This window comes from Erpetoichthys calabaricus, chromosome 8 (assembly GCF_900747795.2).
Source record: "Erpetoichthys calabaricus chromosome 8, fErpCal1.3, whole genome shotgun sequence".
Taxonomy (NCBI): domain Eukaryota; kingdom Metazoa; phylum Chordata; class Cladistia; order Polypteriformes; family Polypteridae; genus Erpetoichthys; species Erpetoichthys calabaricus.
This window is the reverse complement of record NC_041401.2, coordinates 141509992-141528129: the sequence shown is the minus strand read 5'-3', so window position 1 is coordinate 141528129 and position 18138 is coordinate 141509992. Positions and strand designations below refer to the sequence as shown.

Below are 18138 nucleotides of genomic sequence, written 5' to 3'. Positions count from 1 at the left end.
CTGACACAATGACCTTGAAGTGGATTAATCACAAGAATCTTACATTATTTGACAGTCAGCTATAAAGACCCTGGATTTCTGTCTCCAGTGGCCACAGTCTGCGGGGTGAGATTTGTGACTTACCAGATCATCTGGTATCAGAGAGATTCCACCCCATTCCTGCATGTCTCCATGTAGACCTCAACATCACAGTCCTGATGCAAAGAGGAGCAAATCATACCACACTTCCTCCAAGTCCCCTGTAAGTAAGGGCTTCACCATGCTTCCTAAAGAGGACTTAAAATAAAGGTAAAATGAAGCAAACATTCTTATTTGCAAACATTAATTTTATACAAGAGCCTCTGTGTAAATTCAGGAGGAACACATACAAGAGGTGTTGGCTACTTCAATAAAATCAAGACACAGGGAAAGGTATAAATTATTTTAATACGTTGTTCTTAGAAAAACAAAATGCAAGTGCCACAGATGTAAACATACTCTTACAATACAACAGCTCAACCTGCAATAATGTAATAGCAGGGATCCACTTGTTACTCTGCCAAAATACCAACAAAAAAAAGAAAAAGGATTTAAATATCAGATTCATTGGAAAAATTGATAATGAAACCCACTCACACTGACATTTTAAGTTCTTGTGAACTTGTGTTCAAATACAGATCAGAGTATGCAAATAGATCAGTGATTCCAATACATAAAAATGCACAATAAATAGAGTCAAATTGTGTAAACTGCATTAAAAACAAATTTATACAACGGTAAATCGAGAATGCCCCGCTGTTTCTAATGTGCGTCTTGGCTGAGGTCATAGCTGTGTGTATTTGACATAACAAACTGCATAAAGCACGGCAAGTGAGTATCACACCTCGAATCACACGTAAAATGGCTTTTTTAAAGTATTACCAGAGTGCAAAGATTGTTCATGCTTATACTGTTTAGAGAAAAACTTGAATGTACATTATATATTTTTATATAATATATATTTGTAAATAAATTCTTACTTCTGGCAGTGTTTACGCTGCTATATCCATTTATGTTTTCTCCCGAGTACAAAGTGCATCTTTTTAATTAGTGCGCTTCACCTTTTTAATATTTTCATTTTACATCAGTTTTGGAGTAAAGGCTGCAAATAGTACAAAAAGGTGAAGTCTGCTCAAAACAGTAAAACAAAATTAAAGCTATAAAAGGCATTTGGAATGGTGCAACTTTCAATTATGTTAACTTTTTCTCATTCAGTAATTTTACTTGCACAATTTTCTATAAGCACATCCTTTTAAAACATGAATTACACTGCAAATCAGTCTAATTTTGTCTTCCTCCTGCACATAACGTAGCTGAAGTCCAAATACCAGGGCTCCATGTAGATATTCATGGATGTTCAACGTCATCTTCCCAGAGGTCAAGGAGAGCAAGAACACCGTCTGGCAGCAAGGGGAGCAAATTACTGCCAGAACAGGGGATGCTAGTCACTGTAAGTGTATTTACTTTTATATGCTAGGATCCACACAATAAAATTATATAACAGATATGACGTCCACCACAAGTGTTAAAGACATTTGTGATCTGCATGCAAAAGTGTATTGAAAAAACAAAAGATCAGCCAACGTCTTGCAAGCAGCCCCCCCCAATCTGTCAACCACTAGCAAGATGAGGCTGAGGCTCAAAATATTAAGAAAAAATATTTAATTTATTTTGGCTTATTTTACTCTTTCATTCTTCTTCACATACCTGGCAGGTGTCTGAAAAGCCTTCCCGGACATGTTAATCTCTCCTCCATCTCCTCTAACCTGAGGTAGAAGTAAGTTAAGGCACTTCTTTTAAGTAAACCATTACTTCATGGTGTTATTGAACAAATACACGACTCTTGGTTATAAACTAGCTGCATTTTTACTGACAAAATATTTTGTATGAGATGCACCATAAAAAAAGCTTTTCAAAACAGAACCTTCAGGAATACAGAAAGAAAGCACAAAAACACAGCATTACAATTAAGATTTGAGGTTCAAACACTTGAAAGAGTTAAAAAAAATAAAAATAAAAACTCTGTGCAGCATTGACTTTTAAAGTAATATTCGGCTTTTTTTCTCTTTCTGTTTGATAAATTTTGCCTAGTTCATTGATATTCATATACATATGGTTCTGGTGATCATATTACGAATATTATAGTTTGTAAAAATAAAACCAAAAATAAACAGCAATAAACAAAGTCAATAGGCTATATGCACACAGCAGTGCTGACGTACTTTGTAAAATCTCAGCCGCCTCAGTCACTTCCACTGTCCATACTGCATTTGTTGAGAAAGTTTCAGCATACCGCTAAATCTAGAGCTGAACATTGTTGTGTACCTTTATGTTCAGCTTCCAGTAAGTACAACAAGGTACTTAGTTTTCATACACTTCCCTCTTATACAGAAACCTGATCTAAATGGATCGTTGCCATCTAAGGTTAGTCCCCATACCCGAGTTTGTAGCTGGCATTTTAAAAAAAAAGAGCTTTTTCACAAGCCAGTGCGGCGACTGCTGATGAAGGTGCGGTTCCTGCGCTGTACGAGTGGAACAATCTCTCTATTCCATGTTCAAGAGTGGAGGTTTGGGAGAGGAGAAAGCGACCGACAGAGAATAACATGCAGGTAGACAGGAGGAGAAGGAGGATAAAATCCTTGGGGGACCACAACTACACTTCAGCTCCAGATCCAGCAGTTGTTGGCCGAGTGTTTGATAAAAACATGTCTGTCAGATAAGAAATCTTAGCGCTAAGGAAACAAACTGAGACCGTAACAACGAAGCAGCAGTCTGGCATTCACCTGGCTCAGACATGTCCAGCAGACACATGGCATTATGTAGGAAGCTTACAGAGATATTCACCTGGCCCTGAATAAACTTTAATTATTGAAATTGTTTTTTTTTAAAGAAGCCTTATGAAAGTTCATAGTAGACAAACATTTTAACTATGCCCAGATCTTACCTTCATAATTGTGGATGGAGCTTGAAATACATAGTTTGAAGGCCTTCTCCTTTTTAGCTCTTAACATTTGGCACAATGTTTGAATAATGCGACTTACGTCATTTACCATAATTCTGGGCACGTTTTGAAGCGATCAGGTGAAAAACACCATACGTAGCTAGTCCATTTTGATATCAGCACTGGAAGTGCAGAAGGTGGCTGACACGGAATGCACAAGAGACTGTGCACATACTGTAGTCTATTGTGCTAAAAATTAGACGATTTTTTTTGCATGTATTCTTCTCTCCCAAACAATAAAAATGCAGCTTGTGCTGAATTGGAGGTGTAATATTGATTAAGAAAATTCAGATTGTTTAGTAAAATTCTGACATACAAACAGCAGAATGTTTATTTTATGATAAATATTAAGCTTTAATTTTTTTCACAAAGACAGATCAGACTGCTAGCCTGTAAAGACTCTTTATTTCTCCCTGCAGTACCCGTGTTTTACGGAAACCTTGATGAATTTTTAAATGGTGAAAGCAGGAGGACACCCAGTCTGGATTATTTCTATTCCTTCCACTTACTATGTTATCCCTTTATTCTTAACATGTGCCATTAAAAGTTCTTTCTGGTCATTTATAAAGCTTGTTCACCTAAATTAGGGTTAAATTAAGTAAAAGTACATCATAAAATTAAAGTGCCATAGGTGGTATTTATGGCAGAGTCCAACTACAAACATACCACATATAAAATAAAGAACAAACCATAAAGATTGTAGTTGTTCAAAACCAGAGCTTTACAGATGCAGAGTGTACAGTATCATCTTATCAATCTCATCCTTTTTTTTTTTAAATTTGTCTATCATAATGCAATGACCAGTGCTTAGTGCTGCTGCCTCACACGTTCAGGGTCTTGGGTTCAAATCTCACCTCCTGTTGTCTTCTGGGTGGTGCTTACATGTTCTGCCCAAAACATGCAGGTTAGTCGATTGTTGATTCCAAATTTACCTTTTGTATGTGTGTGTGTGTGAGTTATTGTGGCGGTGACTGGCAGTGTGCCCTGTAAAGAACTGGCACCACAACCTCAGTTAGTTGCGTCTCTAGCTGATGCCCCCATCATCCCGAGCTGGACTAAACAGGTTTAAGAATGTTATTTATTTGGCGTCCTTCAATGTTTTTTATATTGTTGATTCATGTAACACACACGGCCACTGATATTCATTTCATATTGCACTTAAAGCTGCATGTATGCTAGCACATTGTTTGCACAGTGCAAGAAACAAAAGACATGAGGAAGAAGAAGAAAAAAACAAAAAAAACAAAAACAAAGGCAGTACTGAATTCAACATACTGTAGTAGTAATAATATTAGCCTAATGTTGAATTTGGGGATTTGGGGGGCTACACTCGCAACAGCAGCATGGCACTTCAATGGCTGCAATTCAATTCTATTCTTTCTCCTTTTCTCTCTGAAAATCATTCAAGTTCAAGCATCATTTACTATGAGAACTTGATAGGTGCTGGTAATGTTTTCAGTAATGCCAGAGCTTTACAAACAGTTTTGAAACATCATGAAATTTCTTAGTGCGCTATTTTTGTTTTTTTACTGGTCCTGAACACTCAGGTACATTTGCTAGCGCTTTTCAGCAATGTCCTCACATCGACATCACTAACTTCAGTTACATTTTATCTTGAGATATACAGTGCATCCGGAAAGTATTCACAGCGCATCACTTTTCCACATTTTGTTATGTTACAGCCTAATTCCAAAATGGATTAAATTTATTTTTTCCCTCAGAATTCTGCACACAACACCCCATAATGACAACATGAAAAAAGTTTGAGATTTTTGCAAATTTATTAAAAATAAACAAACTGAGAAATCCCATGTACATAAGTTTTCACAGCCTTTGCTCAATACTTTGTCGATGCACCTTTGGCAGCAATTACAGCCTCAAGTCTTTTTGAATATGATGCCACAAGCTTGGCACACCTATCCTTGGCCAGTTTTGCCCATTCCTCTTTGCAGCACCTCTCAAGCTCCATCAGGCTGGATGGGAAGCATCGGTGCACAGCCATTTTAAGATCTCTCCAGAGATGTTCAATCGGATTCAAGTCTGGGCTCTGGCTGGGCCACTCAAGGACATTCACAGAGTTGTCCTGAAGCCACTCCTTTGATATCTTGGCTGTGTGCTTAGGGTCGTTGTCCTGCTGAAAGATGAACTGTCACCCCAGTCGGAGGTCAAGAGCGCTCTGGAGCAGGTTTTCATCCAGGATATCTCTATACATTGCTGCAGTTATCTTTCTCTTTATCCTGACTAGTCTCCCAGTTCCTGCCGCTGAAAAACATCCCCACAGCATGATGCTGCCACCACCATGCTTCACTGTAGGGATGGTATTGGTCTGGTGATGAGCGGTGCCTGGTTTCCTCCAAACATGACGCCTGGCATTCACACCAAAGAGTTCTTTGTCTCATCAGACCAGAGAATTTTCTTTGTCATGGTCTGAGAGTCCTTCAGGTGCCTTTTGGCAAACTCCAGGCGGGCTGCCATGTGCCTTTTACTAAGGAGTGGCTTCCGTCTGGCCACTCTACCATACAGGCCTGATTGGTGGATTGCTGCAGAGATGGTTGTCCTTCTGGAAGGTTCTCCTCTCTCCACAGACGACCTCTGGAGCTCTGTCAGAGTGACCATCGGGTTCTTGGTCAACTCCCTGACTAAGGCCCTTCTCCCCCGATCGCTCAGTTTAGATGGCCGGCCAACTCTAGGAAGAGTCCTGGTGGTTTCGAACTTCTTCCACTTACGGATGATGGAGGCCACTGTGCTCATTGGGACCTTCAAAGCAGCAGAATTTTTTCTGTAACCTTCCCCAGATTTGTGCCTCGAGACAATCCTGTCTCAGAGGTCTACAGACAATTCCTTTGACTTCATGCTTAGTTTGTGCTCTGACATGAACTGTCAACTGTGGGACCTTATATAGACAGGTGTGTGCCTTTCGAAATCATGTCCAACCAGCTGAATTTACCACAGGTGGACTCCAATGAAGCTGCAGAAACATCTCAAGGATGATCAGGGGAAACAGGATGCACCTGAGCTCAATTTTAAGCTTCATGGCAAAAGCTGTGAATACTTATGTACATGTGCTTTCTCAATTTGTTTATCCTCTTTAATAAAATCCCTGTGTGCGTCCAGGTGTCCGTGTGTGTGTGTCTTCTGGTGAAGTGCGCATGCGTGGGGCACGGTGCGATGCTTCAAAGGCCGCCTGATGCATCACACAAGACAGAGAGGGCGGGACTTATAAAATATCGCGCAGCCGATCCAATCGGATTTTGGTAAATGAGGCAAGACCTAAAACATAACGCACGAAAAATCCAATTGGGTACTGAGACGCGGAGACCAGCTTCCCCAAAGAGGTGGGATTAGTGTTTGTTGTTGTGCAAGTGTTCACTCTGAGGATGTCAGATTTGCGATTAACAAACTTGGCCCGGTAAAGTGTTTCCCTAAATATACGAATTTTCATGATATTACAATAGGATGACTTTTAAAAGTAGATTTATTTTCGCGCACATAAAATCCGTTGCTGGGGAGACTCCACACGTACAATAATCAGCTGCACGCCAGTACAGATTAAATTACTTGCTGGAGAGACGTATTACTGTGAGAGAAAATTAAAGGCACACAATACAGTGACGCATATTACAGCCACATACAAGCCAGTATTACTGTAACAGAAAATAGATGGTCCTTTGCCATTTAATATAGACTGTTCCTACTAATGTATATGCACAACTATTCTAGCGTCCGTTATTGTAACAGGCTTAATGTCTAGTTTTTAATAAATTTGCAAAAATCTCAAGTAAACTTTTTTCATGTTGTCATTATGGGGTGTTGTGTGTAGAATTCTGAGGACAAAAATGAATTTAATCCATTTTGGAAAAAGGCTGTAACATAACAAAATGTGGAAAAAGTGATGCGCTGTGAATACTTTCCGGATGCAGTGTACGCATATCATTTCCATAAGTAAGCTTTCTCCTTACATTACTATATGTGCCATACATATAAAATCATACTAAAAGACAAGTTTAGTTGTATGTTGTGGAGGAAGTAGCAAAGAAGGGAAAACTTATATTTCATTTAAATAACATTATGTTGTTCAAAAAAAAAAAAAAAAACCACCAGCAAGTAAAATTACAAGATGCTATAGCTTGGAATAAACATTCATTTAGATTACAGTGTCCTAACTAAAATCAGATTTCTCTCTAAATTCATTTCTAGTTAAAAACAAAAAGTAAAATTTTAAAAAAGTTAAAAATGTTCAAAGTATGTTTCTCCTCACCACCATATGAACAAACTGTTTTCTTTTTACATTAATATACTAGAAATGATGCTTCTTAGCATTTGGAAGTACAATACGTGGCTTGTCATCCTGACTGCTATAATTACTGTCAATGTTCTAGTGAAGCAGTATCCATGCTGCCCATTAATAAGGAGTAAAAAATAATTTGAAAAAAAATGTACCAAATGTTATTCACATCTCGGGTGTCCAAATCACAAGGATTCCGCCCACAATTACATAGATACTGGAAATTGAAGGAAAGTCTGTGGGGTACTTCAGTTTTCTTCTATTGCACAATCTAAGAGTGGTAGAAACATCCATATATGTGAATGCTGGAAAAGATGCAATGAAAGATGTTTGAGACAACAGCCTTCTAGTAATGGTGGATACGACTCCAATCGGAGCACTGACACTACAACAAATACATACTACACAGCAGTAATTCAGCATTGTTGCATCTATTAAAAAAATACTAACTTCTTATAATTATTTTAAAAAAAAAACTTCAACTTAAACATTCTGCTGTCTGCATCTTGGTTTCAAAACTTATGAAATTGTATAAATAGATTTCTATTATAAATATTACTGCAAAATTTAGTAAACTATGGATTGATACATTCAAATGTCCAAATTATTGCACAAGAGAAAATTGAGGCCCTCAAGAACACTGTACAATCAAGAAAGGAATTAAATTCTTTAAACAAAAATAATTTACAGTGGATTTAAGAAAATTATTCTAGTTTCAAAACTTTCACTTTCTTGAATATGACAAAATTCCAACAAAATGCTGGAACCTTATAAACGGTACCTCGATTATAAATAGTGCTCTTAAAAGCAGTTTGAACTAAAATGCTTTTAAAAGGATCAACCAAACAAGATTTTGTACATAATTGGAAGTTCAAAACTTAAGTTAAAGCTTAAAATTCAAGACACACTTTCAACCATCACATGGTCAAACACCTTGATAAAACAAAACCAAAACAAATACTGATAATACAGTGGAGAACCAACTAGGCCATATGGCCCGATTCACATTTTGAGAATTGTTCTTATACCCTTGCTATAATTTAAGACACACAGTTTCAGTTTAAGACTTGGATAAGTTAAAGTGAACATTATCATCTTTTTTTCTTATTCAGGTGACCATTTCTGTCCATTTCATCAAGCTTTAAATGTCCATGGCCATAATGTTTAATAAGAGCTCCAGGGATGAGAGCCATAAAAGCAATAGCTAAGAGCTGTAAAAGTGTACTCCAAGAGAAGATATCATCCAACGAAGAGATTTCAGACAGAATGGAGCCTGTCCGTACACAGATGAAGTTATATGGAATGAGTCCTGAAAAAATGAAAAAAATGCATTATTTAAGAAATATATCTGCTTAGATGGTGGTGGTGATGATGATATTACATTTAAAAAAACAGTAAAAGGGATATGGCCACAAATATTGGTACTCTACTGTTCTAAAAAAAAACCACAATCAATCATACAGAACATAATCTTTGCTTCTGATTCATGTTAGTTAAAATAAATAAATACATGAAAATGACATGGACAAAAATATTGGTACCCCTAACCTAATATTTTGTAGCATGGCCTTTAGAAACTACAATTGCAATCAAGTGCTTTCTGTAGCTCAAAATCAGATTTCTACACTTCTTAACTGGTTGCCTGGCTCCCTCCTCTTGAGCAAACTGTGCCACTCCTCATAGATTTGATGGCTTCCTTCTGCCAACTGTGTCGTCTCTTTCCACAGATGTTCAGTAGAATCAAGACTTACTGCAGGCCACTTGAGAATGGTCTAATGTTTTTCGTCTCCTCAATTCATGGGTGCTTTTTGAGGTGTGTTTCAGGTTATTACCCTGCTGAAGGACCCATGACCTACAACTGAGACAAACCTTAACTGACGCTGGCCTATGCATTTCAGTCCACAATGCCCAAACAGTCTTTGGGTTTCACGGTGCCCCCCACAAATTCAAGGTGTCCAGTGCCACAGGCAGCAAAGCAACTCTAAAACGTGACAGAGCATCCAAAATGTTTCACGGTCGGGAGGATTTTCTTTTCTTTGAATGGTTTGTTTTGTTTTCTAAGATCACAGAGTTGGCGAGGTTTACCAAAAAGCCCAAATTTTATCTTGTCAGTCCAATTTCTAATACTCCCAAAAGCACTGTTTTTTTTTTTTTTTTTTTGTTTCTGTCTTAGAAGTCGAGTCTTTATTGGTCTTCTAGCATGGACCCATTTTTATTTAGAAAGGAAATGTTGCATCATGAGCTTAAAAGTTAACAAGTATCCACTTCGAAATTTTCCTTGTTCCTTCATCCACCTTTCAGACAATGCTTCTTCTCAGTCTTGGATCAATTTACTTTTGGAGTTACATTTAGGGACACTGGCTACCATCTGATGGAACTTAAACTTCTTGATAATATAGGCAACATCGGCCATCAAAACATCAAGCTCTTTGGAGATGATCTTGTAGCCTTTACATTGACCATGTTCGGTTTCTACCTTCTTTCTTACCTCCTTGGGATGGTGTCTGCTTTTCTTTATCTTTTCAATGTTTAGTGTGATACAAACCAGATGAGTGAATGCTGTCTCCATTTAAACTGGCTGAAGGAGTGATTATAGGATTAAAGACAGCTGTAGTACTAATTACAAGAGATGTGTCTGCTTGGAGCACGTTGTGGAGTAAACAATCATCATTTTGCAAGTGCAAGCACTATATTGAAATGCAAGCTACAATCTGCCTCGTCTACAGGGTGTTGAGATGTGCTGTGATGAACTGTATATGAACTTTTGAACTTTTACATTCCTATTTATACTCACAGAAGGTTCTACTCATTAAGCACAGCTCAGCATATTTCTTATTTTATACATATATTGTGTCTAAGAATTATATGTCAAACCAACCAGTTTAGTGTATAATCATTAGCCAGAGAGGATGTGTCTCTGCCTCAGGGGGATATAGTGGACACAGATAGATAGACACAAACTGCTAAATTAAGTTATTTTTTCAAGCAAACCCATCAATCATTTGAACAATTAGCCAATTACTAGTGAATAACATCACAAGGTTATGAAACCCTACATGAGAATACTCCCATAAAGGACAAACTGCCCGATGATGAGGGATTAGAAAGACACCATCCAATTGGGCCTGAGAGATAGCAATCATGTGTCAGCCTGACTTTTGAAATGCGACAGAACTCTTTCAAGGACACCACCTTGTACAGGGCCTACTCCTAGCACCCTTCTTTGGCTTTCATATCCCTAGGGCGGAGTGGTGGCTCTGAGGCTAGAGATCTGCACTGGCAATCGGAAAGGTTGCCGGTTCGAATCCCGTCAATGCCAATAGGGACTCTGCTCTGTTGGGCCCTTAAGCAAGGCCCTTAACCTGCAATTGCTGAGCGCTTTGAGTAGTGAGAAAAGCGCTATATAAATGCAAAAAAAATTATTATTATTAATTATTATTATTGAAAGTTTCTTCCTTTTTTTTGCTTTATATCCAGATTTTGCTACTCATTAACTATTACTCAAATATCTTAATAAATTATGCTTTGACTGAACTATTAATGTTTACTTGCACAACTTGGAAAGTAATAAAGTAAATACAAGGCACCTGGTGTTGGTAGATTGCCACTTCTTTCCCACAGGGTTAGCAGCTAAGAAGAGACACCTTCAATAGTGAGCAGATTTCAAAGAGTGATGTGCCTTGGTAAGTGGCCATAGGTAAAGTGTATTAACTGTGTGCAGAGGGTACAGACCAATAAACACCTGGGAGTGCAGCATTAAGAAGACTGACACCTCACGCCTGGACAAACTGGTGAGGAAGGCAGGCTCTATTGTAGGCATGGAGCTGGACAGCTTGACATCCGTGGCAGAGCGACGGGCACTGAGCAGGCTCCTATCAATCATGGAGAATCCACTGCATCCACTAAATAGTATCATCTCCAGACAGAGGAGCAGCTTCAGTGACAGACTGCTGTCACTGTCCTGCTCCACTGACATATTGAGGAGATCGTTCCTCCCCCAAACTATGCGACTCTTCAATTCCACCCGGGGGGGTAAACGTTAACATTATTCAAATTTATTGTCTGTTTTTACCTGCATTTTTATTACTCTTTAATTTAATATTGTTTTTTGTATCCGTATGCTGTATGCTGCTGCTGGAGTATGTAAATTTCCCCTTGGGATTAATAAAGTATCTATCTATCTAACCTTCAGTGTCCCAGGGACAACCATCTGGTCTGCCCAGAGCTAGAGTCTCTCTATTTGGAGTACTGAAGAGTGATAGGCTGTGCAGGCATCAATCAGTCAGTGTTTAAGCGGATACTATGTGCATGTTATCACATGTGTGTGTGTTGAATGAATGTGTTAAACTTGCATGAGCGTAGATCAATCCATAATGAACATACAAAGTCCTACTTATTTCATAATATAAATAAAGTACCGCTACAATACAATTATTTGTTGTATTTTTAAATGGTTCCAATAATTATGTGCCATTTGAAATGTCTTTACAGCATAAGCAAGAATTTAGTTTCTTTCACAGCTTTGTTCAGCCACAAACCAAAGAAATGCATGCGTGCAGGAGAAATTTTAATACTTTTTAGGATGAAGTTTGCACTATTCAAATAAAATGCAAAGGGTTCAATATTTTCAACCACATCTGTACACACGTCATGGATAACTCTGGGGTTGTGGAATTCAAAACCCCACTTTCCTAATTCACAGCATTTCTTCTGTAGTAGACTACTTGTTCTGCTATTCTGCCCTTTTGCATTAGGTTCTTAATTTTGCTTAGCATATACTACATACAGATACTAATAAATTGTTTTCTGTTACGTTAAACAGCTAATAAGAGATATTTTTGTTATTTAATTTGATATGTTAACCAGTAAAATATTTGTTGTCTGTGCTTTTAATATACCATTGCAAAGAATTAAAGAAAAGCTGACATTAAAATGATATATTTAATGCTTTGCTAAGGAAAAATAGTCAATATTATCGTGTGCAATGCTAGCTTCAGATAATTGTTCAGATGAGCCCAAATATGTGAAGAGTACCCAAACAACATAACACAAAACAAAAGATTTGGAGGAAAGAAGAATGAATTCTCTCTCCTGTTCAGTCAAGAAAATCCATCTTATGCATCCCCAGAAACTGCTTAATCTAATTCAGGATTGTGGGTATCTACAGCCTCTCCTGGTAGCACTCGACAAATGATTTGCCATTTTGAAAATGATTGAAATGTCAAAACAATGTTTACAGTTCGCTACCATGAAAACATTATATATTGGATTTATAAAACTCGCGTATGCACATTTCTACTCAATTTACCACATATAAATCACACTCACCTTGTAAATATGCATTTGTGAGTGTGCCTTGAACACTGCCCCGAAATATAGATATACAGAGCATGCTAATCAACCTCATACATATGCAGCTATGATACTGCAGAACTTCACTGGCTGCTACAGCAGTGCCTCCCTTTTGACACGAGACCCTGCAACCTGCATTCAAGAAAATCAGCAACTGAGAGAGCAAGATCATGAACAGCATTATAGTGCCTCTCCTCTGTGCTCCGGGGGTCCAGGAACGATGTAAGGTGTCAGGGTCTGAACAGGTAGCCGCCATCACCTGGCACATGTAATGACATGATTGCTGATACAATGAGTATAAAAACTGAAGGTTTAGCCAGTTACCTTACCAACAAGCCAGCCACCACGTACAGCACCATCATGTTTGTCAAAGCTACTCTGCCTCAAAATAAATGACTTACGGGCTGACCCTGGCCACGGAGACACAATTATTACCAGTCACATCTTGGATGACTTGTTCATTAATAGAATGTCACTGCTGACAGATAACAAAAGCAGCTTCATTCTCAATAGGTGCCCTTATTACAATATGAGTGCAGTAAAGTGTGATGCAAGGAGAAATGGACATGGTTGCAGATTGCCTTTTTATGTTGGCAAATTTTTTTGTTTTTGTGTATTTATACCCACACGTCACTTAATGGATGTAGTGCCTTGCCTAAGTTTGGTTAGTTAATGGCTTATAGCGCAGCACTTCTAGTGTAGCAGGTGAGATGGAGTGAAGCTTGATGGACATATTCCTGACCTTTTGGCCGGTTCCATGAATTGCTTCAGTGAAAATACGTAGCATTGGCCCTTTCAAGTGCACATCATATTCATCAGTTTTGAGGTGTAATACATTTGTCATGTCAACACACATAATAATATTTGCAATTTCATGCTTTATCAACAGTGCTGTCATTTCTAATTTTCTCTGAAATGTTGCGTACACATGGAATAGTTACTGTAAATATACGCAAGTTTTCTTGTCAAATTTTCTTTTATAAATCCTGACACTTGCGTGGGAAGTTGCATACACATATTTCAAGTCTCCTTTTGTGCATACACAAGCTTTATAAATGAGGCCCATCTGGAGTCAGTTCTGTTAATAATCTGGTTGATAAATATTCAGTAGCAAGTACCAAAATTCATTCTAGAGTTCTATGGAGAAGTTGACACTGCTGGCCAAATTGTATATTTTGTTGAATTTGAATCAAGAAATATTTGACAGCAAACAAACTAAAACAATGGCTTTTTAATAAAAATATTAATGTACTGTTACAATTTATTTGAGGAACTGAAAAAATGTAAACAAAAGTGTAAATATGGCAGTTTCAAATATTAGGGCACCTTAATACTTAGTAATACACAACTCTGGTAAAAATCACAGCATGCAGACATTTGTTATTGTCAGGTAGGAGTTCGTCAGATCTTGTTTTGGATTTTTTCCCTATTCTTCCTAAACGTTTGCTTCCTGCTGTGATATATTCTTGGATCATCGTATGCATGGCACATTTAACATCTACCCAAACTTTCTCATGAATTGTAGACTGAGTTACACTTATATGACCTATTAAGTAGAACATTTTAAAAATACTTTCAAATTATGTTGTAGGGATAGATCCACAGAAGCAATCATTTCCTCTGGATACTACTAAAAATATTTTCGGTCCTTATGTTAACTGTCTTTATTGTCAGGGTCTAAAAAGACTTACCAATGAGGACAGAAAAGAAGAAAACAGATATGGGGATATTTAAGATAGGCGAGGTCACATTGAGGAACCAGTTGGGAGTCATAGGGAAGAAGCGCAGGAACAAAAGGAAGAAGAAGAGACTGCTCTGGTTTTCCTCCACCTGTTTAGCAAAAGAGATATGCAAATATCACACACCTAAGAATGCTAAACACAGAAAGAAGGCAACAGTTTACAAAAACAATTTCAAGGTTATTTTAGAATTTATTTTTTATTGATTCACATATGTTTAGACTGCTGTAATTCTAAGGTAACTGAAATTTACTTGAAAGTGAATGGCTTATTAAAACCATTTCTATGCAAATGATGACACCTAATCCATACGGTGTTACTTATATTTATTCTATAGGCTCACCTTTCTTTGTAGCATGGCTACTTTCTCTGGGAATATCCTCACAATGTGCTGCTTACCAAAGGTTTTGGAAAGTAAGTAACAGAAGGTAGAACCAACAGTGGTCAGGATGCAGGCTAAAAAAAGCCCTTGCCAGGGGCCAAACAACGCTCCGGCAAGCATATTCTTTAAAAAAAACAAACAAAAAAAATTACAGGTCAGTAGAGCAAGCATTCATTTTGCTACTTCAGAGTTTTTATCCACAAGTCACTTAGCAAAAAGAAGTTATCTTTTCCAATACTGTGGATTAATCCATGTGCATTAATGCAACAAGTGTGGCAGAACATTTTAACTTGGTGGATAAATTTGAGTAGGTTAGAAAAGCATTAAAAATATGTGCCTTCTGTCCTACCAAATGAACCAGTACATTTATAAAATCCTCCACAATAGGAACATAATGTCAATAATGTGCAAACACATGTGATCCCCAAAATGAAATCGCTTACTATCTATACTCTATACTCGCCTTCAGCTCCTGGTGATGTAATAGTGGTAGGTGATTCTATTGTTAGGAACCTCAATATCACTTGCCCTAATAGAAAATCTTTTGTTTCTTGTTTTCCTGGTGCTCGTGTCCAAGATGTGACGAGACGTGCGCCGGCGATCTACAAGAACAGGGCAGTTGGAGCAATTGTTTTACATGCTGGCGTAAACGACATAAGGCACCGACAGTCCGAGATCCTCAAGGCAGACTTCACTGCATTAATTAAAGACACAAAGGAGAGGACCCCATCGGCAAAGATCTTCATCTCGGGTCCACTCCCTCTCGTCAGATGATCAAACGAGTACTACAGTCGTCTGCTTGGTTTAAACAACTAGCTGCAGGGCTTCTGCAAGAATCAAGACATCGGGTTCATCAACAACTGGGACCTCTTTTGGGAAAGACCGCGTTTTTTCAAGCGAGATGGCCTGCATCCGAATAGCTTCGGCACCCGGGTCCTCTCCGAAAACATATCCAAGGTAATTCGTTTATCTTGACTATCTATCTCTGCTTTTAACCCCTTCCGAAATGCCACTCCTGTGCTTGGTCATAATTGTTTAATAAAATCTTCCATAAAAGTGCACAACATAAATACTGTAATAACCAATCTTAATGCACATAGAAAATCTAGGCAATACGGCATAAATACCAATAATTTAATTAAAGTTACTACTTTAGATGAACAATGTATTAAAACTATAAAAACAGATCATAGATTAAACAAAAAATACACGCAGAGCGGTGCTAATAAAAATAACTTAATTCCTGTTCCATATATCAATAACGCACATAGTATTCATCTCTGCTCCTCCGAAACATTGAATATGGCACTATTAAATATTAGAGCTTTAACTAACAAGACGTTTTTTATCAACGATCTTATTAGTGATAAAAAAAATAGCTTAGCTCAGATGGCGCAGCTGTTTTAATCGAATCTGCGCCTCCGGATTACAGTTTTACTCGTGCAGATCGCCAAGGAAAGAGAGGTGGAGGGCTAGCAAACATTTACTCAAGCAGGTTAAAATGTAAAAATATCAGTTTTGGTAAATTCAAGTCTTTTGAGTATCTCGCCATTATTATTCAGGGAGATTCTCACGTTCTAGTATTATCCGTGTATAGACCTCCAAAACTCAACGCGTCTTTCTTTGAGGAATTCTCTGACTTGATGTCAATCTTAATTACGAACTATGACACACTCTTAATAGTCGGCGACTTTAATTTTCATATAGATAATCAATGTGACCAAAAAGTAAAAGAATTTATGAACCTCCTGGACTCTTTTGATTTGAGACAGCTCGTTAATCAGCCTACACATAAAGCAGGTCATACGTTAGACTTAGTGATTACTAAAGGACTAAAAGTTGATATAAAGCAGGTCATTGATATTGGTCTATCAGACCATTTTCTTCTACTCTTTAATATAGAAATAATGATAGAAAACACTCATGAGAAGCATATTGTTAAAAAACGCTTCTTTGACTCCTCAGCAGCTTTAAAACTTTCAAACATTCTAACCAATCAGTCTGTTTATAGTGCCAACTATAATAGCGAGGAGAATGTAAATAGTAAGGTGGAAAGATTTAATACTAAAGTGAGGGCTGCTGTTGACTTAGTTGCACCTGAAAAGACAGTTAAAAAATCTTCTAGCATTGTTATACCATGGAAGACCCAAAGAGTGTCTGATTTAAAGAGAACATGCCGTAGAGCTGAGCGTAAATGGAGGAAAACTAAACTAACTATTGACTATGAAATATTAAAAGTTAAAATAACAGAATACAATAACACAGTCCGTCTTGAGAGGCGCTGCTATTTCTCTAAGATTATAAAAAACAATGCTAGTAATCCCAGAGTCTTATTTTCGACGATTGATCGTCTGTTAAACCCAGGTAACTCAAAGGAATGCCTCCTAAGTACTTCCAGTAAAACCTGTGAGGCTATCGCTGTATTTTTCAATCAAAAAATTAATGATATTAGAAATAACATAGTATATCTCCCCAACACTAAGGATCCTCCTAAACCCCAGTACCCCATAATAAACAAATTAAATTCTTTCACCAGGATAGATTTACCTGATTTACATAAAATAATTTCTCAAATGAAACCCTCCACCTGTGTCCTTGACCCAATACCAACAAATTTTTTCAAAGAAGTATCGGGCGTGCTTATTGATAATGTTCTTGACATAGTAAATTCGTCATTAGATACGGGGGTCTTCCCAGACTGTCTTAAGACTGCGGTAGTTAAACCCCTACTTAAGAAAAATAATCTCGATCCCTCTGCTCTTGAAAATTATAGACCCATCTCTAACCTGCCTTTCTTAAGTAAAATTCTAGAGAAGGCAGTCATTATACAGTTAAATGAGCACCTCAATAAACATGCTATTCTCGATAAATTTCAGTCAGGTTTTAGAACAAATCACAGCACAGAAACTGCACTCGTTAAAGTAGTAAATGACTTGCGGGTAAATGCAGACAGAGGCCATTTATCTGTTCTCATCCTCTTAGATCTGAGTGCTGCATTTGACACCATTGATCATAATATTCTTAAGAATTGCCTTAGTCAATGGGTGGGCCTCTCTGGCAGTGTCTTAAATTGGTTTGAATCCTACCTGGCAGGGAGAAAATTCTTTGTTAGTTGTGGTAATTATAACTCAAAGACACATGATATTCTATATGGTGTTCCACAAGGCTCTATCCTGGGTCCACTGCTCTTCTCAATCTACATGCTTCCATTAGGTCAGATTATCTCAGGGCACAACGTGAGCTACCACAGCTATGCTGATGACACACAGCTGTATTTATCAATAGCACCTGATGACCCCAAATCTCTTGATTCACTAACACAATGTCTAACTTGTATCTCAGAATGGATGAATAGTAACTT

General features: G+C 37.7%; 1 protein-coding gene across 1 annotated transcript in view; it reads right to left on the bottom strand.

Moving 5' to 3' along the window:
* Positions 1–7269: 7269 nt before the first annotated feature.
* The window catches only part of tmem41aa (transmembrane protein 41aa), a 66739-nt gene continuing 55870 nt past the window's right edge, over positions 7270–18138 (bottom strand). The window contains exons 3-5 of the mRNA XM_028807545.2: positions 14739–14900; positions 14348–14486; positions 7270–8613 (exon numbers count right to left, since the gene is read on the bottom strand). Of these exons, the coding sequence (XP_028663378.2) occupies positions 8396–8613; positions 14348–14486; positions 14739–14900 (519 nt within the window). The 3' untranslated portion in view covers positions 7270–8395. The remainder of the gene's footprint in view (positions 8614–14347; positions 14487–14738; positions 14901–18138) is intronic.